The 17,816-nt window shown below is 38.1% G+C and overlaps 1 protein-coding gene across 2 annotated transcripts in view; it reads left to right on the top strand.

Annotated features, from left to right (window-relative positions):
• LOC126039271 (glypican-5-like) overlaps window positions 1–17,816 on the top strand; it is a 427,867-nt gene that overhangs the window by 93,058 nt on the left and 316,993 nt on the right. For both annotated transcript variants that reach the window (XM_049802192.1, XM_049802191.1), the window contains exon 3: window positions 11,225–11,919. In XM_049802192.1, the coding sequence (XP_049658149.1) occupies window positions 11,225–11,919 (695 nt within the window). The remainder of the gene's footprint in view (window positions 1–11,224; window positions 11,920–17,816) is intronic.

Genomic DNA, 17,816 nt, shown 5'->3' with positions numbered 1-17,816 from the left:
GAAGTACACAGTGACTGTGAAGACTGCCATTCAGTGTCTGACTGCCTTGGTGAGTAATGATCCTTTTCCCTCTTGCAGCTGAGGACTGGAAGGTCGGCGTGTGGGCACATGCAGTTCTCGAGCCAGCTGGCAGTTCTGGGTTAGGCAATCTTCACTGTTGAACACACAGGGCTGCATTATTGCTGTTCTTTACATAAATATGGTTTTCTTTGTTTTAAAGTTGTTAATAAATACAGATTTAATCTAGATTTTAAAAAAAGAGGGCGTTTTAAGTCTTACTTGTGACCTTCAGTCTTTAATGGAACTCAAACATAATTTCTTGTATTTCTGTTAGTACCTAATCTGTTAGTACCTAAACAAGAAGAAAAAAACCCATGAAAAACAAACCACACCACCCCCGCAATTTCATTTGTTAAGCTAATCCTGTCTCTTGTAGCTATTTTTCTCTTAGATTTTTAGAAACAAGTCATAATGGACCACCTAATTCAGCTGAAAATCATGAAATAGTTTATGACCTTCTGAAACAAACATATTAGTTTTCCTACTGCCAAACTCCTTAATCAGAGGGTCAAGAAAAATCACTCTAGAGACTCCTGTCTGGTTGGTTTTCTGTTAATGAAAAGATTCCCAGAAGAATGAAAAGACTTTTACATCTTCCTGATTTCTCTTGATTGACTCAGAAGAGAGATTTTTGTTCTTTCATCTTAACTAATACAAGTCTTTAAAACTATTTTGTACTTTTCTTTCTTGATAGTGTCTAATACACCAGAGATACACAAATAAAGTACCTCAATTTTTTCTGTGTCCCAAAGTTACTGGCAGCTTTGAAATGTGTCCCTGCCATGAAACATGAACATGCAGTGCAGCAATGTACCAGAAACAAGTTTTAGAGTGTTCTTGGTACTCTGGTCGCATTTGGGTTCTAAAGATATGTTTTATATTTTAAACTTCTCCATAGGTAACATCCCAGTGCTTAGTGCCTCATGGATCATCATCAGAGCCACTAAGTCAAGCAACGGAGAGAAGTCTGTAGTGTTTTTGGCAAGCCTCGCTTTCTTGTTCTCCAAGCCCAACTGTGTCAAACATGCAGTGCGTTTGAGCTTCAACAGACCACCAACACAAATGCCTTCTCTTTCTCTAACAATGGCATCTGTTCCTCTCTGGTATTAGTACCTGGCACTGTGCATAGTTGGCACAGCTTTTACTTTCTCTATGGTTTTAATTTGCAGGAAGACTACAGAAGCAATTTTTCACCATTTTTTTCTAATATTTTTTCAGTAGTCCTTCTTCTCAAGCAATATAAAACAGCAGTATCTCCACATAGCCTTGTTTTACTTGTACATTAGCCGTGTCCTGACCTAATTGCATTTTGGACTTTCTGGTTTTGTATGGCAGTAGCCTACAGTTACTATGACTTTCTTGCTCCTGAACACTTGTATGTATATGTCCTACATGTGTTGTTATTTAAATGTTGTCCCCACCCTTACCTGGGCATAGATTCCAGTTAAGAGGTGTTTTTTTTTGTTTGTTTGTTTGTTGTTTTTTTTTAACTCCATGTAAGCCCAGAGCATTCAGAGTTCTATGATAAATGACACACTGTGTCAAGCCAGCCCACACTGCCATACTGCAGTTGTGAATGCACAGAGATTCTTCCACAAGTCTGTTTTAGTTCTGGAAACTACACTATATGCACTAAATATCTCATTCCAAAAGTGCTTTTGATAAAAGTAGTCTGGGGAATCCAAAGAAAGGTGACACCCTTTTATTCTGTCCAGTGGTCTGTGGGAAGAGATTACCTGAAAGCCTTAATCCTAGGGATTGCAATAAGGGTATTATCTTCACTTACAAACTAGCCCCATGCTAGGATGCATAGTGCAGTGATTCGCAGCATTGAAAAACTGCTTATGCATGTGGAAAAGTAATTGCTATGGAACACCACAAAGAATGAGGTAATGTTTGCACCATCTCCTAATAATAGGAACATTTTTGTATGTCAGTGCTTAACATGTGTAGTCACCAGGACCAGTTACCTCCTTGGCTAGCCTCAGGTATAGGCATGCCCTAATGGTACCTTGAGCTCCATCTTTCACTGTGTATTTTGTTAACAACCCCATGAGTTTGGTTATTAACAGAACTGTACACTTCTCAAAACTGTTGTGTATTGAAAATGGGTAGAAAAAGTGGAAAGAAAAATACTTTGGCACTGGAGGTTCTGCTCATTCAAAGGAATTGCAGCCATATGTACAAAGTATCTATTCTGAAGAAACCAAACTGAGGGCAATCCACTTTGTAGAGCCCAGTATAAATCCTGTCTAACACCATGCAAGTCTTGGATTGTTGGGCCAGCACACCTTTTGGGGCTGACTATGTTTTTACAACAATACACAATTATGTCGTGTACGTGTGTGTGTGTCCCCAACCTCAACCCCCAAAACCCACCCCACAGCAAGAACCTAACTAGAAAACATACCAGGGGATTTACCTCATCCCATAAAGTGATGACTCAGCAATGATTTTTAAGAAAACATTTAAGCTGTTGTTTATTTTTACTGGAAAGTTTTTTTTGTTTTGTAAGGAAGAATGAGGTCTTTTCAGTTGACTATAGATCTTTGCAACTGTGCACAGGGTTTTAGCCTGAAAAAATAAAAGTGGATGCTTTTTTTAATGTGGCAAAACCTTTATTTATTAGAATAGTTAAATCACACCTAATTTAAGCAATTTAGACTGTTTCTGTGGATCTATCCTTAACGAAATGTTGATTGTTACGGAGCTGTCATTCAAAGCTATTTTACAAGTGCTTTGTTGCAATCCATCTTGGGAACTGTGTACTGCTTGTTGTAGCTGTGGCTTCCAGTCATCACTGTCTGCGTTAGTGATTGATCAAATAAATCAGATAACATCACTTCTGCTCCTAGCCTGATGGCTGTTAAAGCTCCTAAGAACTTCAAAGATAGTTATAGTTATGTGAAGAGCCTGGATACCTACAGTTACATAACTGCTTGTGTTTTTTTTTCCTTTGTAGATTGTAAGAACTGCTTTTATAAATTAATTGTTCTTGGAAAGCAAATTAAAGGCATAGCTAATGTTGTTGAAGCACAGCTGTAATTCTTTCTCCAGTTATTTTGGCCCAACTCCTGTTAAAACTGTGAATTGATATTATTAAGTAATAGCTGACAGGTTTGAACTTGGCAGATATTAATTATATGAATCATCTTTTGGAATTCTGTTTTGACAGAAAGAGAATAATACTGATAGCCACAGCTTTATAAAAAGTCCAGCCATAGTCCTCAGGGCTTTTACTGCTCTTTTAGATCTTACCGTGGTGATGTTAGATGTCCATCAGCCTTCTACTGCACAAATATTCCCAAAGAACTACTTGCTTTACTTATCTATCTATCAGCAAAAGCCCAGTGGTGTCATAAAAGGTTAATAACACATCTGGTCTCCAGCTTTCTGCTGGTCAACTGATTTAGTTTTAGTTGAAACTGCTCACTTTAAAAAGGAGTAAGTAATTGCACCCTATAATTACAGTGTATAAAGTACTGTACAACTGTACTGAAATGCAGTATACAGAAATAATAAACAGCTAAATTTAATTACCAGCTCATTTATTGTATTCACAGAAAGTTTGAAGGCAAAATAAATACTGAGCAGCTCAAAATCAAGTTAGCAAACTGTTACAGATTTTGTGAAGCATAACAACTTAATTATTTTCTAGAAACTCGTCCATATTCTTCAAAAAGGGTGGATAGGGTTTGGTACAGCAGGCTGCAGAGCTTTCTCTAGTCTGTCTTTTTCGGCTAGTTCTTAGTTGCAACTTTTTTATACATTGTTGTTTTGTTAATGATAAAGCCCAGGCCACTAAGTCTGAAAAATGTGTGCACTGTGGTTACTACTTCCAGTAGTTTGGATATCTTCCCCACCATACTGTCTCCCGAAATCATTATTTGATTTCATGGCAAAATTATCAGAGCAGAACAAAAGATTGTTATTTATCACTGGACTGTTCTGTGGCTATTAAGGTATCTCCTAGGCTTGTGTGTCTACTGCCATTTTTTCCCCTTTGGATAACCAGCCTATGAAGCAGTGAGCCTATTTTAAGCCTGGTGATGTTATTTCTGTTATTGATGCTTCCAGAATCAAATACTCACCAAAATAACCCAAAGTTAATGGTTTCAATGTTCATCAATCTCACCAAAATATGAGCTGCATATTTCCTGCCCTTCTCCCTGTACAAGACTGTATAGTAAAGAAGTTAAGTTTACAAAAAAGCGGAAGAAAATGAAGAGGGTGTGGGTGTACTGGCTGGAGCAGCAGTTTGAGGGGGTGGTTGCTTCCTATATAATTGCACAGCTGTGCCAAGGCTGAAAGAACAGGTTTGTGCATATGAAAACAACAAACAAGATTCATTTGCATGCCAAGATAGAAGTTTTCAGGTGGTACTTAATGGTCTTGGTTCCTATTGCTGTTATTGGAAGTCAGTCTTCCGACAGACCACTTGAAAATTGGTTTTCCTAAGTGCCTTTTCTTTGCTGACATTACCAAATTACAATAATGGGTCTGCTGCTCTGAAACTCAGATTGCACCAGGCTTTCTCATGTCCAGTGTTACATGTGGTAAACTGCTGTCCAAGCTCCCAGCACAGGAGATACTACTAAGGAAAGACCAGTTATTCTTCTGCTCTGGAAGTTTCACTGCTAGAATTTTTTAAAGCCCTTGCAACTTTTCATAAGTATTCTTAAGTTAAAAATACTCTTAAATTATACTTGAAACTGAGCAGAGGGTTAAGGATGAAAGTAGTGGCTTGTGAATAATCCTACTCATTGATTTCCAGTTAATCAGTGTTGTCCATAGCTGTTAGGTGTGGACAGAGGAGGGGGCACAGACTTTTTACTTTTCAACTTAGGCAGAAGTTTCTATCAACAAGTACATGATGGGATAGTTATCTGAGGTTATCAAAGTAGACAAACTCACAGAGGGACTGTTAAGTAAAGACCTTGCTCCATGCACAGTGATGGAAAGCTGGTGTGTTTTGGTTTGGTTTGGTTTTTCTCTCCTGTCTGATCTATATTCTGAAGGATTGATTAGCTCTAAAGACATCATACTCTCTCCTTGCTGTCGAAGTGAGCAAATTCAAATTTCCTTTTCCCCCCTTTCCAAAACCAACTTTGCTTTCTTGCTTTTGAATCTGTTTTGCACTCTGCCTTGTTAAAAGCAGCTACAGGAGTTGAGTAGAAAGCAAGAGACGCTTCTACTTGGCCTTGCTTCTGAGAACTTTCAGTTCTTTCTATGACCCAAAATGTTTTGGAGCAAGCTTGCAATGTTTTCTGCAAATGTTGGGGTAGTGTCAACTATGATGTGGTGGACATAATTCTTCCATGAGACTGCTGCTATGTTTATTAGCGTGTTATTTCTCATCAGCTTCATCAAGAGCAACTGTGTTTATGTATAGGACAACTGCTGTTCTAAAACCAGTAAAGCACATGAAAAAGTGGGTATTAAAGAGCTTTGGCCCTACATTCAGCAGGGTGATTCAGGATAAGTAAGAAGGAAACTTCCAATGCTTGACATTCTTTGCTACTAGCAAAATGTCACAAAATAGAAATGAAGCTGAAAGTTAAAAGAAGGTTTTTTTTCAAAAGCAGCTTAATGAATGAATGGATTTCTTTGCAAATATGACACAATTTGTTTTGCACTTAAGATTACTTAAAAAAATCTAAAAAACCCCCCCACCTGTTCATCTTGTTTAATTACGCTTTTTGAGCATTCTTTGTTCTTCTTCTTTTAAAAACATTCAGAGATCATTGCATATCAAAAAAAGTAGAACTCTGAATTTTATTTGTGTGTCACATAGATCTGTATCTGGGTGTGATTTTCTGTGTACATTGTTCTTTATGCATCAAGTTGCAAATAGTATGTACTTAAATTCTACTGCTGCAAAATATTAGTATGTTGTCCTTTATTTTGGGAAGCCATAAAGATGCAGAAGATTTAATGGACTTGAAAGTATTAAAAGGAAGCTATTGTTCTAACAAACTGTAGCTGTCATTCGTCCTGTAACTCTGTAATAAATGCAAGATGTTGAAGGGAAAGGAGCCAAATATTAGTGTGGTCCTAAGAGACCAAACAAATAATGGGCCTACTTAAATTTGTCATTCTTCTTTCGCGATTACACTCAAATCTAAAATGTACACAGATGTTATTTCTGTATAGATAGTTTCAGTGTTTGCTTCTACTTTTGGTTTATTGAGCATTGTTAAATCTTTTCAGTAATGTTTATAATGGAATGGTTTCCTTTTTTCTTTTTTCTTTTTTTTTTAAATTTTGTGGATTTTTTAAAGTTTAAGTTCAGCACACATTCAATTATTGCAGAGTGTAAGGAATTATTAATGTAGTGGAGAGCCGTTGCATTAGCAGGGTGGTCTTACCTTGTCAGTTCTGTGGGCAAGGCGCCAGCTTTGAATCACACACAGAACAGAGAAGCATAATGGCAATGACGTTAACTTTCCTGTCAGATATGCGTGTTGTGATTTGCACTCAGTTTTATAGTTTTGGTCTTTGAAGACACAGGGGTTCAAACAGTAGGCCACTCTTATCTGAGCCTCAGCTACTGTGCAATAGAAATGGTCCTCTGCAGAGAGGTGTCTGGTGCTTAGATTGACTTTATTTTGGGAAAATGGTTCCCACGCCTGTGTTGGACCTGTGGAAAGAAAAGAACATGGATTTGGACTGATTCATAATTCAGCAACATGGAAGTTGCTTAGCCTCTCCTAATGCTCCCTATCTGAACCCTGTAGCTGCTTATGGAATAAGGATCTAAATAGCTTGTGAAGGGCTGGTATAAGAGAGGGAAGTAAATGAACTTTCTCTATGCATGGCTATCATATTTGGATCCAGATTTTCTTGGAGAACTCCCCATCTGTGTGCATTCCTTGAGACCACATCTGCTGACTGTCATGCACTGTAAGGAATGTAGAGTTTATGAGATTAAGGCAATCCTGAATGCAAGCTCTTGTACTACCATATGTGTGCAGACTTGTCATGGCTTCAGTGAATAGTTGTGTTGAGGTCTTTCCTTGAGACTATGTTGCCGTGAGTCTGGGAGCTGGAAAAAATAAAAAATTCCTTAGATTTTTGTGGCAGAAAGAGTGGCAAATTGATGTGTGGCAGTTTTGAACCTTTGATTCTTGTCCTAAGGATAAGGCTGCAGGAGAAGAGGTGGTGGCCTGGACACAAACTTGGAGAGCTGTTGCACCAGACTGCACTAAAATGGAGATGACAGCAATTTAAAAACACAAGAAGCTATTCCTGCTGAAGTGAGTTAGTGTAAGTCATTGAATGCAGTGTTTACATGACACGAGGAACTAGTCAAAGCTGTAGTTACAATATTAGATATTTTTTCTTTGCCTGTAATGTTACTTAAAATCTACTTGTTCTTTCCCCAAATAGATCTCCAGGTGGTGAAAAAAATAGAGGAAATACTTGGAAAATGCTGGTACACCAGTGTTGGGCAGACTGATACATGCCTTCTAAGTCTGTTTCTCCCTGTAGCACTATCCTTTGGCAGATTTCTTCAGCAGAAACACTTAAATTCTGCAGCTGCTTCTGACATACAATGGGCTTAAATTAGGATTAAAACCTGCAGAAGTTGTTAGTGGTGTTACACTGGTGCAAAAGCTGGTGTGAGATAAGTCAGGAATCCTTTGTGATTTTTATTGCATTAGGTATATGAAATGTAGCTGCTGCCTGGTTTAAGAGAAGTAAAACATCTTCTGTGTCAGGATGGATGTATTTGTTGGAAGGAAGCTATCACTCAAAACCAAGATGTGCTGTGCTCATGATGAATAAGCATGGATGCTATACATGCAAAACAATGTTTTTCCATCTGTGTATGTTAGACTGAGCATAATACAATTTTTAGTATATGTGAATGCTAGGACCAGCCCGGCGTGCAAACTGGTTAGCTGCTTGGCCTGGCAGGCCCTGTGCTGCTGGTGGAGCAGCAGAACCAGTGTGGCATCTTGTCATAACGGGTCTTGTCTCCAGAAGCTAATTTTCAAACACCAGCAGTTCAGATGTGAAGTTTCCAGAGGTGAGCTGTATTTGATCAGCTGTGTTTGACTGTCATAGACACATCAGTGGTGGTGTCAGGTGTTTTGTGAGAGCATGATAAACAGTTTGAACAAAATTCTGCCCATGGAAGGTGAAGTTGCCTGACTTTAAGTAGTTACCAGTGCGTTAGATCAAAATCCAAAGCTGGCTATTGTGCCACTTGCCTTCTAGTCTTAAACCAAAAAGGGGCTTTTGAGGAACATGAGAACAAACCTTGTTCTTCACCTTCCTATTTATTTTAATATGAAAGAAAGACAAAAAATACATAATGTTTCCATCAAACTGGATGATTTTGGCTATGGCTTATTTCTGTTCAGAATCAATATATTTGCAATTTATAGTACATTCTATGTTGCTGGGGGGGGATGTGTGTGTGAAGCCAAAGGCTGTGAAAGAGGATCAAATGTTTCTCCCAGTGTACGCTTAGGCTTAGAATTCAGCTTTTTGCAAGTTCATAAATGTCTAAAGTTTGCTGTATTTGCACAGATGAGCACCCGGTTTTTCAGATAGCGGTAAACCTTCCTTGGGATTTAGAAACTCTGTACAAAGTACCATAAAAGGTGTATTAAAAGCATATAATTAATCACTTTTAAAACAAGATGCTAAGGTTGCCTGCTCTATACAACCAGAATGCAAGCTGTCCATTGCAACTGCATGGAGCTAATTAAAGGTCTAAGAACATCTAGCTGATCCAGTAATTTGATTGTCTCAAACATCTCTTAATGCCTTAACAATGAAAAAAGACCTACATATTTCCTTCTCAAACCAGCCAATCATTGCTTGAGTGCCTGCAAGCATGAGTAATTTTTGAGTCTGACCAGTGGCGATAAGGAAGCAAATGATACCTTATGGGTGTTTGCAGCACATCTACAACCAGCAGAAATATTTTTTGGTACCATATTTTTGATGTTAGGGCTCTTTTTGTAGGAGGAGTGAAGCTATATACCATCACAATTTTTCTCTTACACAATGAAAAATAAATGATGCTATTTTGATTTCATACTTGTCTCAGAAGAATGCAGAATTTTATTTAATTGAATGCAGAATTTTCGCAGTTTAAGAGGCTTGAAAATAAAATGCTACATGGTTTCTAATCTACAACCTAGTATCCCAGGAAGCTGCTGACATCTGTTTTCTTGGGATGTACGTTGTCATTGACTGTTTTGCTCTCACCTTTTACTGGGGCTGTTATTTCTTGGCACAATAAGGATACTTGCACATTCATAAATGCATTTCATTTAGTTTTCAGATAAGGAGGATAAAGTCTGCAGTTCTGTCTTTATGGATGTGGAAGGTAAAGCAACAGCATAAGACTGTTGGCATTGTAGGAGACAGTCCCTGCTCCCATAATCTAATGATAAGCTGAATATCCATAAGGGAGCACGTGTAGTTGAAGGAGGAAACTTAAAACACTGTTTTCATGTTTTGAATATTTCCATTGCCTTTTTAGTATGATAAACAAAAATGGTTTTAGGTTTCCTCTAGAAATTTGATGTGGCAAACAAAAAAACTTTTAATAAAGTGTGCAGTAGCACACAGCTGACTGCACTACAATTTAGGTTGTGTCAATATTTCCATGATAAATCCAATTTTCAGAATTTTTGTCAGCTGTAAAAGTCTGCTTCATTTTGAAACTTGGCAAGATGTTTCTCTGCCTGAGAATGGACTTTCTTCTTTTTCAACTGAAGTGTATCTGAATTCTTAATTTCTAAACACTTCCAGAGTATTAGTTGCTGTAATACCAGTGAGAATGCTGAAGTGATTCTCTGGCAGAAGGATACAGCGTGTGCATGCGTGTGTAAAATACTGATGATTTAATGTACAATACGATTTGTTGTATTATCTGTCTAGTTAAATCGCTTTTTACTTTGTGGTAAAGGGATTGTAATGCTTATCCTAACAAGGAAGTTAGTTGCCCAGGGAGATGTAATAGAGGAAGGCACTGAGCAGGCTTTTCTACAAAACTTTGCCAGTGTATGCTAATCTTGACTTACAGTATTGTATCTGCTCTTTTGCTGAGCTGATCTTTGAGCAGCTTCGGTTTGTGTTACATTGCAGTGAATCACATGGTGATGTTCAGATGAATGCAGAGTAGGATTAGACTGAAAACCCATTATCTGGCCAGTCCTCAGGAGGCATAAAGTGATAGGTCTCCTGCCTTGACTGGACTACTCGCCATCCTGATGAACGCAAGAATGGTTTATGTCAGAGGCTTTTTATTGTAGAGCTTCCAAAGAAAGCAGTAGGAATGGTGTGGATTACTGTCTTCTGTGGCATTAAAAATAATCTTGGGAGCTGATCCCTTCCTTGTCTCTGTCTATGAATTCTAGTACCCGCAATCAGTGTTTTGCGCATATAATATTTGTCTTCTACAATTTGAAATGTGTTAACCATGGCACTCCGTAATTTTTAATTATTTTTTTTTTTAGGCCACTCAGAAATGATATAGTTAAAGGAGATACTGTTTTCCTGACTTTATTATTTAATTTTGATTTTGGCTCATAGCAGACTTGATGTTGTCCTGCCCAACCATTCTGGCTGGTGTCCAGACCTAGCTGATGTTAACAGGGAAAGAATTTATTCTCATAGCATCTTTCCTTCATCCTTGAGTTATATTTTGCAAGAAGTACCTCTCAGCCACCCACTCACAGCACTGTGAAACAAAAGCTTCAACTTCTGTTTGTGTTCAGTTATCTCACAAGCTTTCATTGAGCTAGAGGGATGTTTTGGCAATGTATCTCGTTGAACTGCCTAAATGCAGTGTCAGTTACAAAAGCCATCTTGCAGAGACCTTGGCTGTGCTCACTGGAGACTGTGTGAGTCCTTCACTGACCTCTATAGTTTGGGACAGCATCTAGCTAGTGAGGATACAGTCATCTTTTTAAAAGAAAATAATTGTGTATTATGTGTTGTCTTTATTATGCACATGTAAGATTTAGGTGTCTTTTAAATCATATTGCTGACGAAAGCTGTATTAACTATTAGTGTATTCATATTGCAGATTTTGTGTAACTATTGATGTTCCTGTTCGGGACAATATTAGTCCTGTGATTAAGATGTCAGGTACTTGCTATTAACCTCTAGTTTTTTCTCTCCCCTGCACCCTTTTTAGAGGCCTTTGAGTCTTTGCTTCGCTTCGCTGAAAACCGCACAAGTTCCCTATTTGAGACAGCTTACAGACCTATGGCAAAAGAAGCAGCAGAGCCTGTTAAAGAACTTTTTACAGACATCTCTCTCTACATTCTGGGTGCAGAAACTACAGTGGAAAGTGCAGTATTACGGTTCTTTGACAGTCTCTTTCCTCTGGTGTATAGTCGGCTAATAAACCCAGGAATTACAGATTTATCAGAGGACTATACAGAGTGTCTACGGCTTACAAGGCAAGACATAAATCCTTTTGGACACTATTCGAAAAACATGGTTACAGAGCTGTCAAAATCTCTTTGGGCAAGTAGGATGCTCAGCCAGGCCCTCAGTCTGGGCATTGAAGTGATAAATACTACTGAACATGCAGCTCTTACGAAGGAATGTAGCAAAGCTCTAGTGAAGATGCAGTACTGCCCACATTGTCAGGGCCTGACGCTAATCAGACCCTGTGTCGGATATTGTCTAAATGTAATGAGGGGCTGTTTGGCCAGTGTGTCAGAACTGGATGCACAATGGAGGGAGTATATCTCCACACTGGAATATCTGACTAATGAAATGGCTGCCTCACATGATCTGGAAATTGCACTGATGGGAATCCGGAACTCCGTCAATGAAGCCATCCTGCATGCACAGTTGAATGGACCACAGCTCTCTGCTACAGTAAGTGTTCTCTAATTATTTGCTACTCCCATTTACCACTTCAATTATTTGATGAATAAACATTTAAACACAAGTTGGCGTTGTCTTTGCATCATTTTTTAGTCTTCAACTAGATCTTTGTTTAGTGGTCTGTGAAAACATTACAGATGATTATGATGGGGTTCAGTAGACTCTGCTTTGAAATGAAAGGGTCGGGGGGGGGGGAAGTTTGTTCCTTGAGAAGCAATGCTCTAAAGCAGATAGCTCTTGCTTCTCTGCAGAATTTTCTAAACAAAAATTGGGGTATATTATACTTGATGTCAATAATGTATTTTCATACTCTAAAACATCTGATCCTGTAACTCTAGGAGCGGTGTTTCCCTGGTGTGTATTTATAGTGTGTGGGAACATTCCACAGCAATTGGTATAAGGGGTTAGAAAAGTAGGTTTCTAAATAAAGTCAAAGAAATTAACTTTTATAATTTTACAATCCTGTTGTTTTTTTGTTGACTGAGACATCAGGAAGGTGGTATGGCTCTATAATGAGTATACCTGTCATACAAAATTTGGAAAAAGAGCATTAAAAAAACCAAACTTATTTGACATCATTTACGTAAGTAAAGGATAAAAATACACTTAAAGTGGATCCGTTTTTGTAAGTGGTAGGTTAAGGAGGAAAAAACCTAAGATGGTAGAACTCTCTTATAGATAATAGTAGCATATGACTGGCAGGTGTTCTCTCAAGGTGTTGAAGATTAGACCAGAAATTATTGAAATGACTAATGATGCAGCTGTATGAAATTCAACATGACTGTCAATGGAAGAAAAATGAAGCAGTGTGACCTTAAGCAGGGTAAAGACTAATCTAAAAAAATGCAGATAGATCTGCCTGTCTTGAAAGTAAAGGAATTCTTGCAGAGAACAAATGAGAAGGAAATGCACAGATCTAAAAATTTAATTCCATGCCGAACTCTGGTCACCATATTATGTAAGAGAGAATAATACTTCAAAGAGTCTGCAGAAAGAAGCTATGGCAGAAGGTATTCTAAACTAAGGAAGTATTTTACTGGGAGAAAAATGCCTGTATGTTTGTAACCTTCCAAGATACCTAATGTCGCAGCTTTCCTCAGTTCAGAACAGCTGACAGAGCTAGAGACCTACAGTCAGTGTAATATGTAGATTATAAAAACCCCCAACCACTTCTAGTAATCTGATAAAATTTTCACTTGATATTTGTAGTTACCTCAGTTCATGTTTGCTGCAGGTTCTCCTTTTCTTTTCATCAACAGCACTTGCATCTGTTAGTTTATCTGACATTCATGGATAAACATGCAAAATTAGGAAAAAATTTGTGCAGGTTCTTGGATAGCACACAGTAGGCATTGGAGCCTGCATGCATTGCAGAACAGCAGGTCTTCATTGTGCTAATGTCTAGTTCGTAGTGTCATAATGTATCCCATAAAGCAGTGTTAAACCTAGAACACATAAGGAGCAACGTTCTTGCATCTACTCTAATTTTCACTCAGATGTTATTTTTATGTGAGTCTAGAAGGGAAATGAAAACCAAAGTACGCTATTATATATATTAGTTTTATCTGACTATAGATAGATACCTCTTAAATCATCCCACAGCTTCATTACTGATTAGAAAGAAGTAATGAGGAATAAAATTAAGCTTTCTGACTACTAGCAGCAAAAATGGTCTGACGGGTATTTCCTGCAATATATGCAGCATGTTACAAAATGCTAAAACATAACTCTGCATTGCATTTGTTAGCCTTGTAATTAATATGCGCTAGCTTAGCTTTTTGGCAGGGTAAAATTCATAATCCAGGTGAATATCAGATAATTACAGGTGAACTCAATGAGTGTATTGCTTTTAGCTGATTTAGAAGTAGAATTTTTTCTTAAGTGTCTTTCAGGCTGAGGATTTTCTTTAATGATGATTCAAATAATTTTATTTGGATCTTTCTCAGTTCCCTAGCAGTAACTTTAAATGTTTTCCTTCTCCCATTCAGAATGACTTCAGAAAGTGCTGTTGTGTTTGAAACTACATTCATTCTTTTTTCCCCAAAGTTATCTTTGTTTTCTCTCACTAACAAAGTCTCTGTGCACAGAAGAAGATTGTGTGTTGGTTTAGGGACTGCTCTGTAGGATAGCAGACTGTTTGATGATAAAAATTATATGCCAGTGTGTTATTCTCAGTCTTCTAGCTTTTTCAGCTGTCACCAGGGTAAGATTATATTTTGAAGACAGAGCATGTTGCACTATTTGAGCAAGCATTAGTCTGTTACTAATTTAAAACTTTACTGATTAGTTACAAAGGATAACCATTATTTAGAAAATTGAGCCTAATTAAGATGTATTTCCTTCTCCAAAGAAACAGAAAGGAGTTCAATCCTCGCCTTCAGGATTTCCGGCTGTGAGATGGCTTCTTGGACTCTGGGGTCTCACTCTCTGTTACACTAAGGGCCCTTTTGGGCCATGCTGACGAGATTAGTACCCAGTGATTTACTGTTTGTTTTACTTGGGGGAATTTTTTTTCTGAAAAGATGATACCTTCTCTTCTCCCTTCATAAAAATGTAGAGACATTTTTCTGTTCATGTGGTATGGTTTTCAGCTTCTGCAAAACTGGTAATGTTTAACTTATATACAGTTTCCATTACAAATGCTGTAATTGGTTTCATTTAATTATAAATAATCTATGGAAAACTTATTCAGGAAAGCAGAGCACTCTTAGTAATTTTCATTTATTCTGAGCCAGCCTTAATTAATGTACCTGCCCTTTTAGGAAACATTTTACATTTTTTAATAGACAATACGGCTAAATATTAGAGTTCTTTTTTAGCTTGGTGCTTGCCTGGATGATAATGAATAATGGAAAGTTAGATTATGTTTTCTTTAAAACAGGGGGAAGGGGTGAAATAAACCAATAAAGCACTTAGGGTACTTTGCTCAAATGAGGTGCAGTCAATTATTATAAATAAAAAAAAATCCTATTTGTATGAAGAGTGCATAACTTCAAGAGACTGGCCTCTGCTGATCTCGTCCATTATAGCCAAGAGGATTGCCTGATTTGCTGGGTTAGCATGTGTGAAAAGTCACCTTTAAGATATTAGTAATCTCTTCTCAGATTCCTCCAGAATGTGCCATGCCATTTGTTCAATGATACTGGCTTGCATCCAGCTTACTTAACCTAATGCAGGCCAGCCACGGTCTGCAGCATCAGCAATCATAATCATTACTTTCTGGTTTGTCTGCTGGAATCTAATTGTCTTTCGCATTGGTAAAAGCCGTGACTGCTTCTTGGTGCCAGCTACAGAGACCAAGTTTGCTCACCCTTCCTTATAATTTTTGAGACTTTTCTCTTTGTTTTTTTTTTTTTTTTTTTCATTTTTTTGTCTGTGTTTTAAAGCTGGTCTCATTTTTTATGTATTCAGTCAACCGTATTGCTGCCTTCCAAACTCTGTATTTGTGCATTGTTCCTGATTTTTTTAATTTTTATTTTTTATGCAAAGTGGAAGTAAAATACTCTCAGCTAAAATGCAAGGAGGAGGAGAGGCAGTTTTGAAATGCATGTGGCCACTGGCACTTCAGGGAAGCATATCATCAGGTAGTGCAACAAATGCTGTCTGCGCCTGTACTCCCTGGAGTTAAGTCCTGGTAAGGTGGTGTTCTAGTTGCTTGTGTACAGCTAGTGAGGGCTTGGCTTTCAGCCTGCCTCCAGTGGGCCAAGGGTGATGCAGGGGACAGGTATTGGAAACAGAATAACATACGATAGGGAAGATTCCTGTTGGATCAGAAATGTTTAGACTCTGCCCAGCCACACTAACTACAAATCTGCACCTCCCCTGATATGGAACGTATCGCAGTGCTGCAGTTTGGGCCATCAGTGGGGCTTGATCCTCTTGCTTGCAGAATAGCACTGCTTTTTCCTGGTCTGGATCTGAAAGGCACTGATGATCTGTAGGATGGGTTTCCTGCTGGACAGGCGGGAGCTCAAAAGTCAATGCCCTTCTCAGGTAGAGATTTCCTCTTAACTTTGCCACTTTATGGTTACACAGAGATTCATCTCTCCTCTGTCTGTGGAATAGTTGCTTCCCTGTGGCAGAGGAGTGTTCTGAAGTCTAATAGCAAAAGGATAATTCTTTCACTTACTAGATTATCTAAGTGTGTAAGATGCACTTGCCCACGTTGGTAAGCTCTGTGATTCTGAGTCCCCTCTGGGCTTCTGGAAATGGTGATTTGTTACTTGTTCCACAAATGTGCGCAGTGCTGTATGGGTGGCTGGCAGGCATTGTGTGTATCAGTTGCAGTTGTTGGGTCACACTTCAGCAGCAAGCTCTATGAGGCTGCCAACACTGATACTTGGTGCTTTTCCCTATGCCTTAATTCAAAGGGTGGTGAGGCCACATGGAAATACCTCTTCAGAATAGAAAGATTCTGTGCTGCTTATGTTGCTGTGTATTAGGGACTCCATTTGTCAAGGGCAAAGCAGAAGCAAGATTTTCAAAGAAGAAACTTTTTATGGCCTGAATTCCACTTCAGCTCAATAGAATTTGAACACATAATTACTTGTTCTGTTAAGCACTTTTCCCAGGTATTGCTACAACTTCTGTTCTGCATGTGGCTTCTTGTGAAACCTGTCTGCCCACCCATGTGGTGGAAAATGCAAAGTGGTATGTGTTAGCAGAAATATTTGGAATGTGGGAAGGCACGTATTCCTCTGTGTTCTTGGTGCATGAAGTTCATAAGCATAAAGTACTTTATTACTAATGTTATAATGGCTGAAAAACTATTAAAAGAAGAGAATGTAAAAACCCCACAGACGTAATATTTTTAGAATGGCCAACTGTTATACAAGACAAAAGTCCAATGTATTGTGTTTCTTGATTATAGGAGTAATAAAAGCAAAAGCTAATAAAACGCTTGATAGGGATTATAAAACCTAAATATGATCAGAGATTAAGTATTGGGAGTAAGCAGAAAGATCTGTGCCTTGAGCTAATTAACTTCTTGGAGACAAGTTTACCAATTAATGTGACAAAAGTGATATAAAAAGGTGATAGAATAAACTTTGGGAAGAGAAGCAGATAGAGGCAGGAGAAACAGAGGAAGGGAGGGGTGTTTAAGATGCATGATGCTAGGCATTTCAGGAGTGTCAGGAAGAACAGAATTAGTGATTATGAGAGAAGGAAAATCTGATCAAAATCCCAGAGAAATCAATGACAGTCTTTCCACAAGTTGGGAAGACATCAATGAGAAGGATGGGTAATACTGAGAAGCGATCTACTAAATACCAATTGTGTTTTAAAGGGGACTGGTTTAAGTTTGTAATGAAAGAGACTATCTGATAGCTATTTTTGGCAGATCATTTGTGTGGTGTTCCTCAAAAATTTTGTGTTGCTTAGAAGAAATGCAAGGAAGGCATGAGAAGTTGAAAGCTTGTAGCAGGGACTGTTGTCCTTGGTGATGAAGACAACAGACAAAGGAGTTAGGCTTTCCATGCCTGTCCAAAAATTTCTGCTATAGTAATTTGTAATTAGGGATGTCATTGGGAGTTGGGGAGGCAAATTACATAGAATTAAGAGAAAATTAGAACTTAGAGCAATTAAAAAAAAAAAATCAACAGAAAATACCTATAGGTAGATGGTTCTTATTGTTGTCTGGTTTATCAATCTCCTCCCATCAGTGGTTTTAAAAAATTTTATTCCTGTTGCCAAGCAGGTAGTCAGAAAATGCATGCTTATCACTCTCCACTGTCTTCTAAACTTGCTTCCCTGAAGCCATTTTTAAATGCATTTCTCTCATTGTTTATATTATGTCATCATTAATGTTTTGATTCTGAAATTGCTCTTGCTGACCACTACATGGTACTTAGCACTAAAGAAAGGGGTTGCTTTGCAGATGAATTCAG

This window comes from Accipiter gentilis, chromosome 6, assembly GCF_929443795.1.
Source record: "Accipiter gentilis chromosome 6, bAccGen1.1, whole genome shotgun sequence".
NCBI lineage: Eukaryota > Metazoa > Chordata > Aves > Accipitriformes > Accipitridae > Astur > Astur gentilis.
This window is presented reverse-complemented; position numbering and strand designations above follow the sequence as displayed.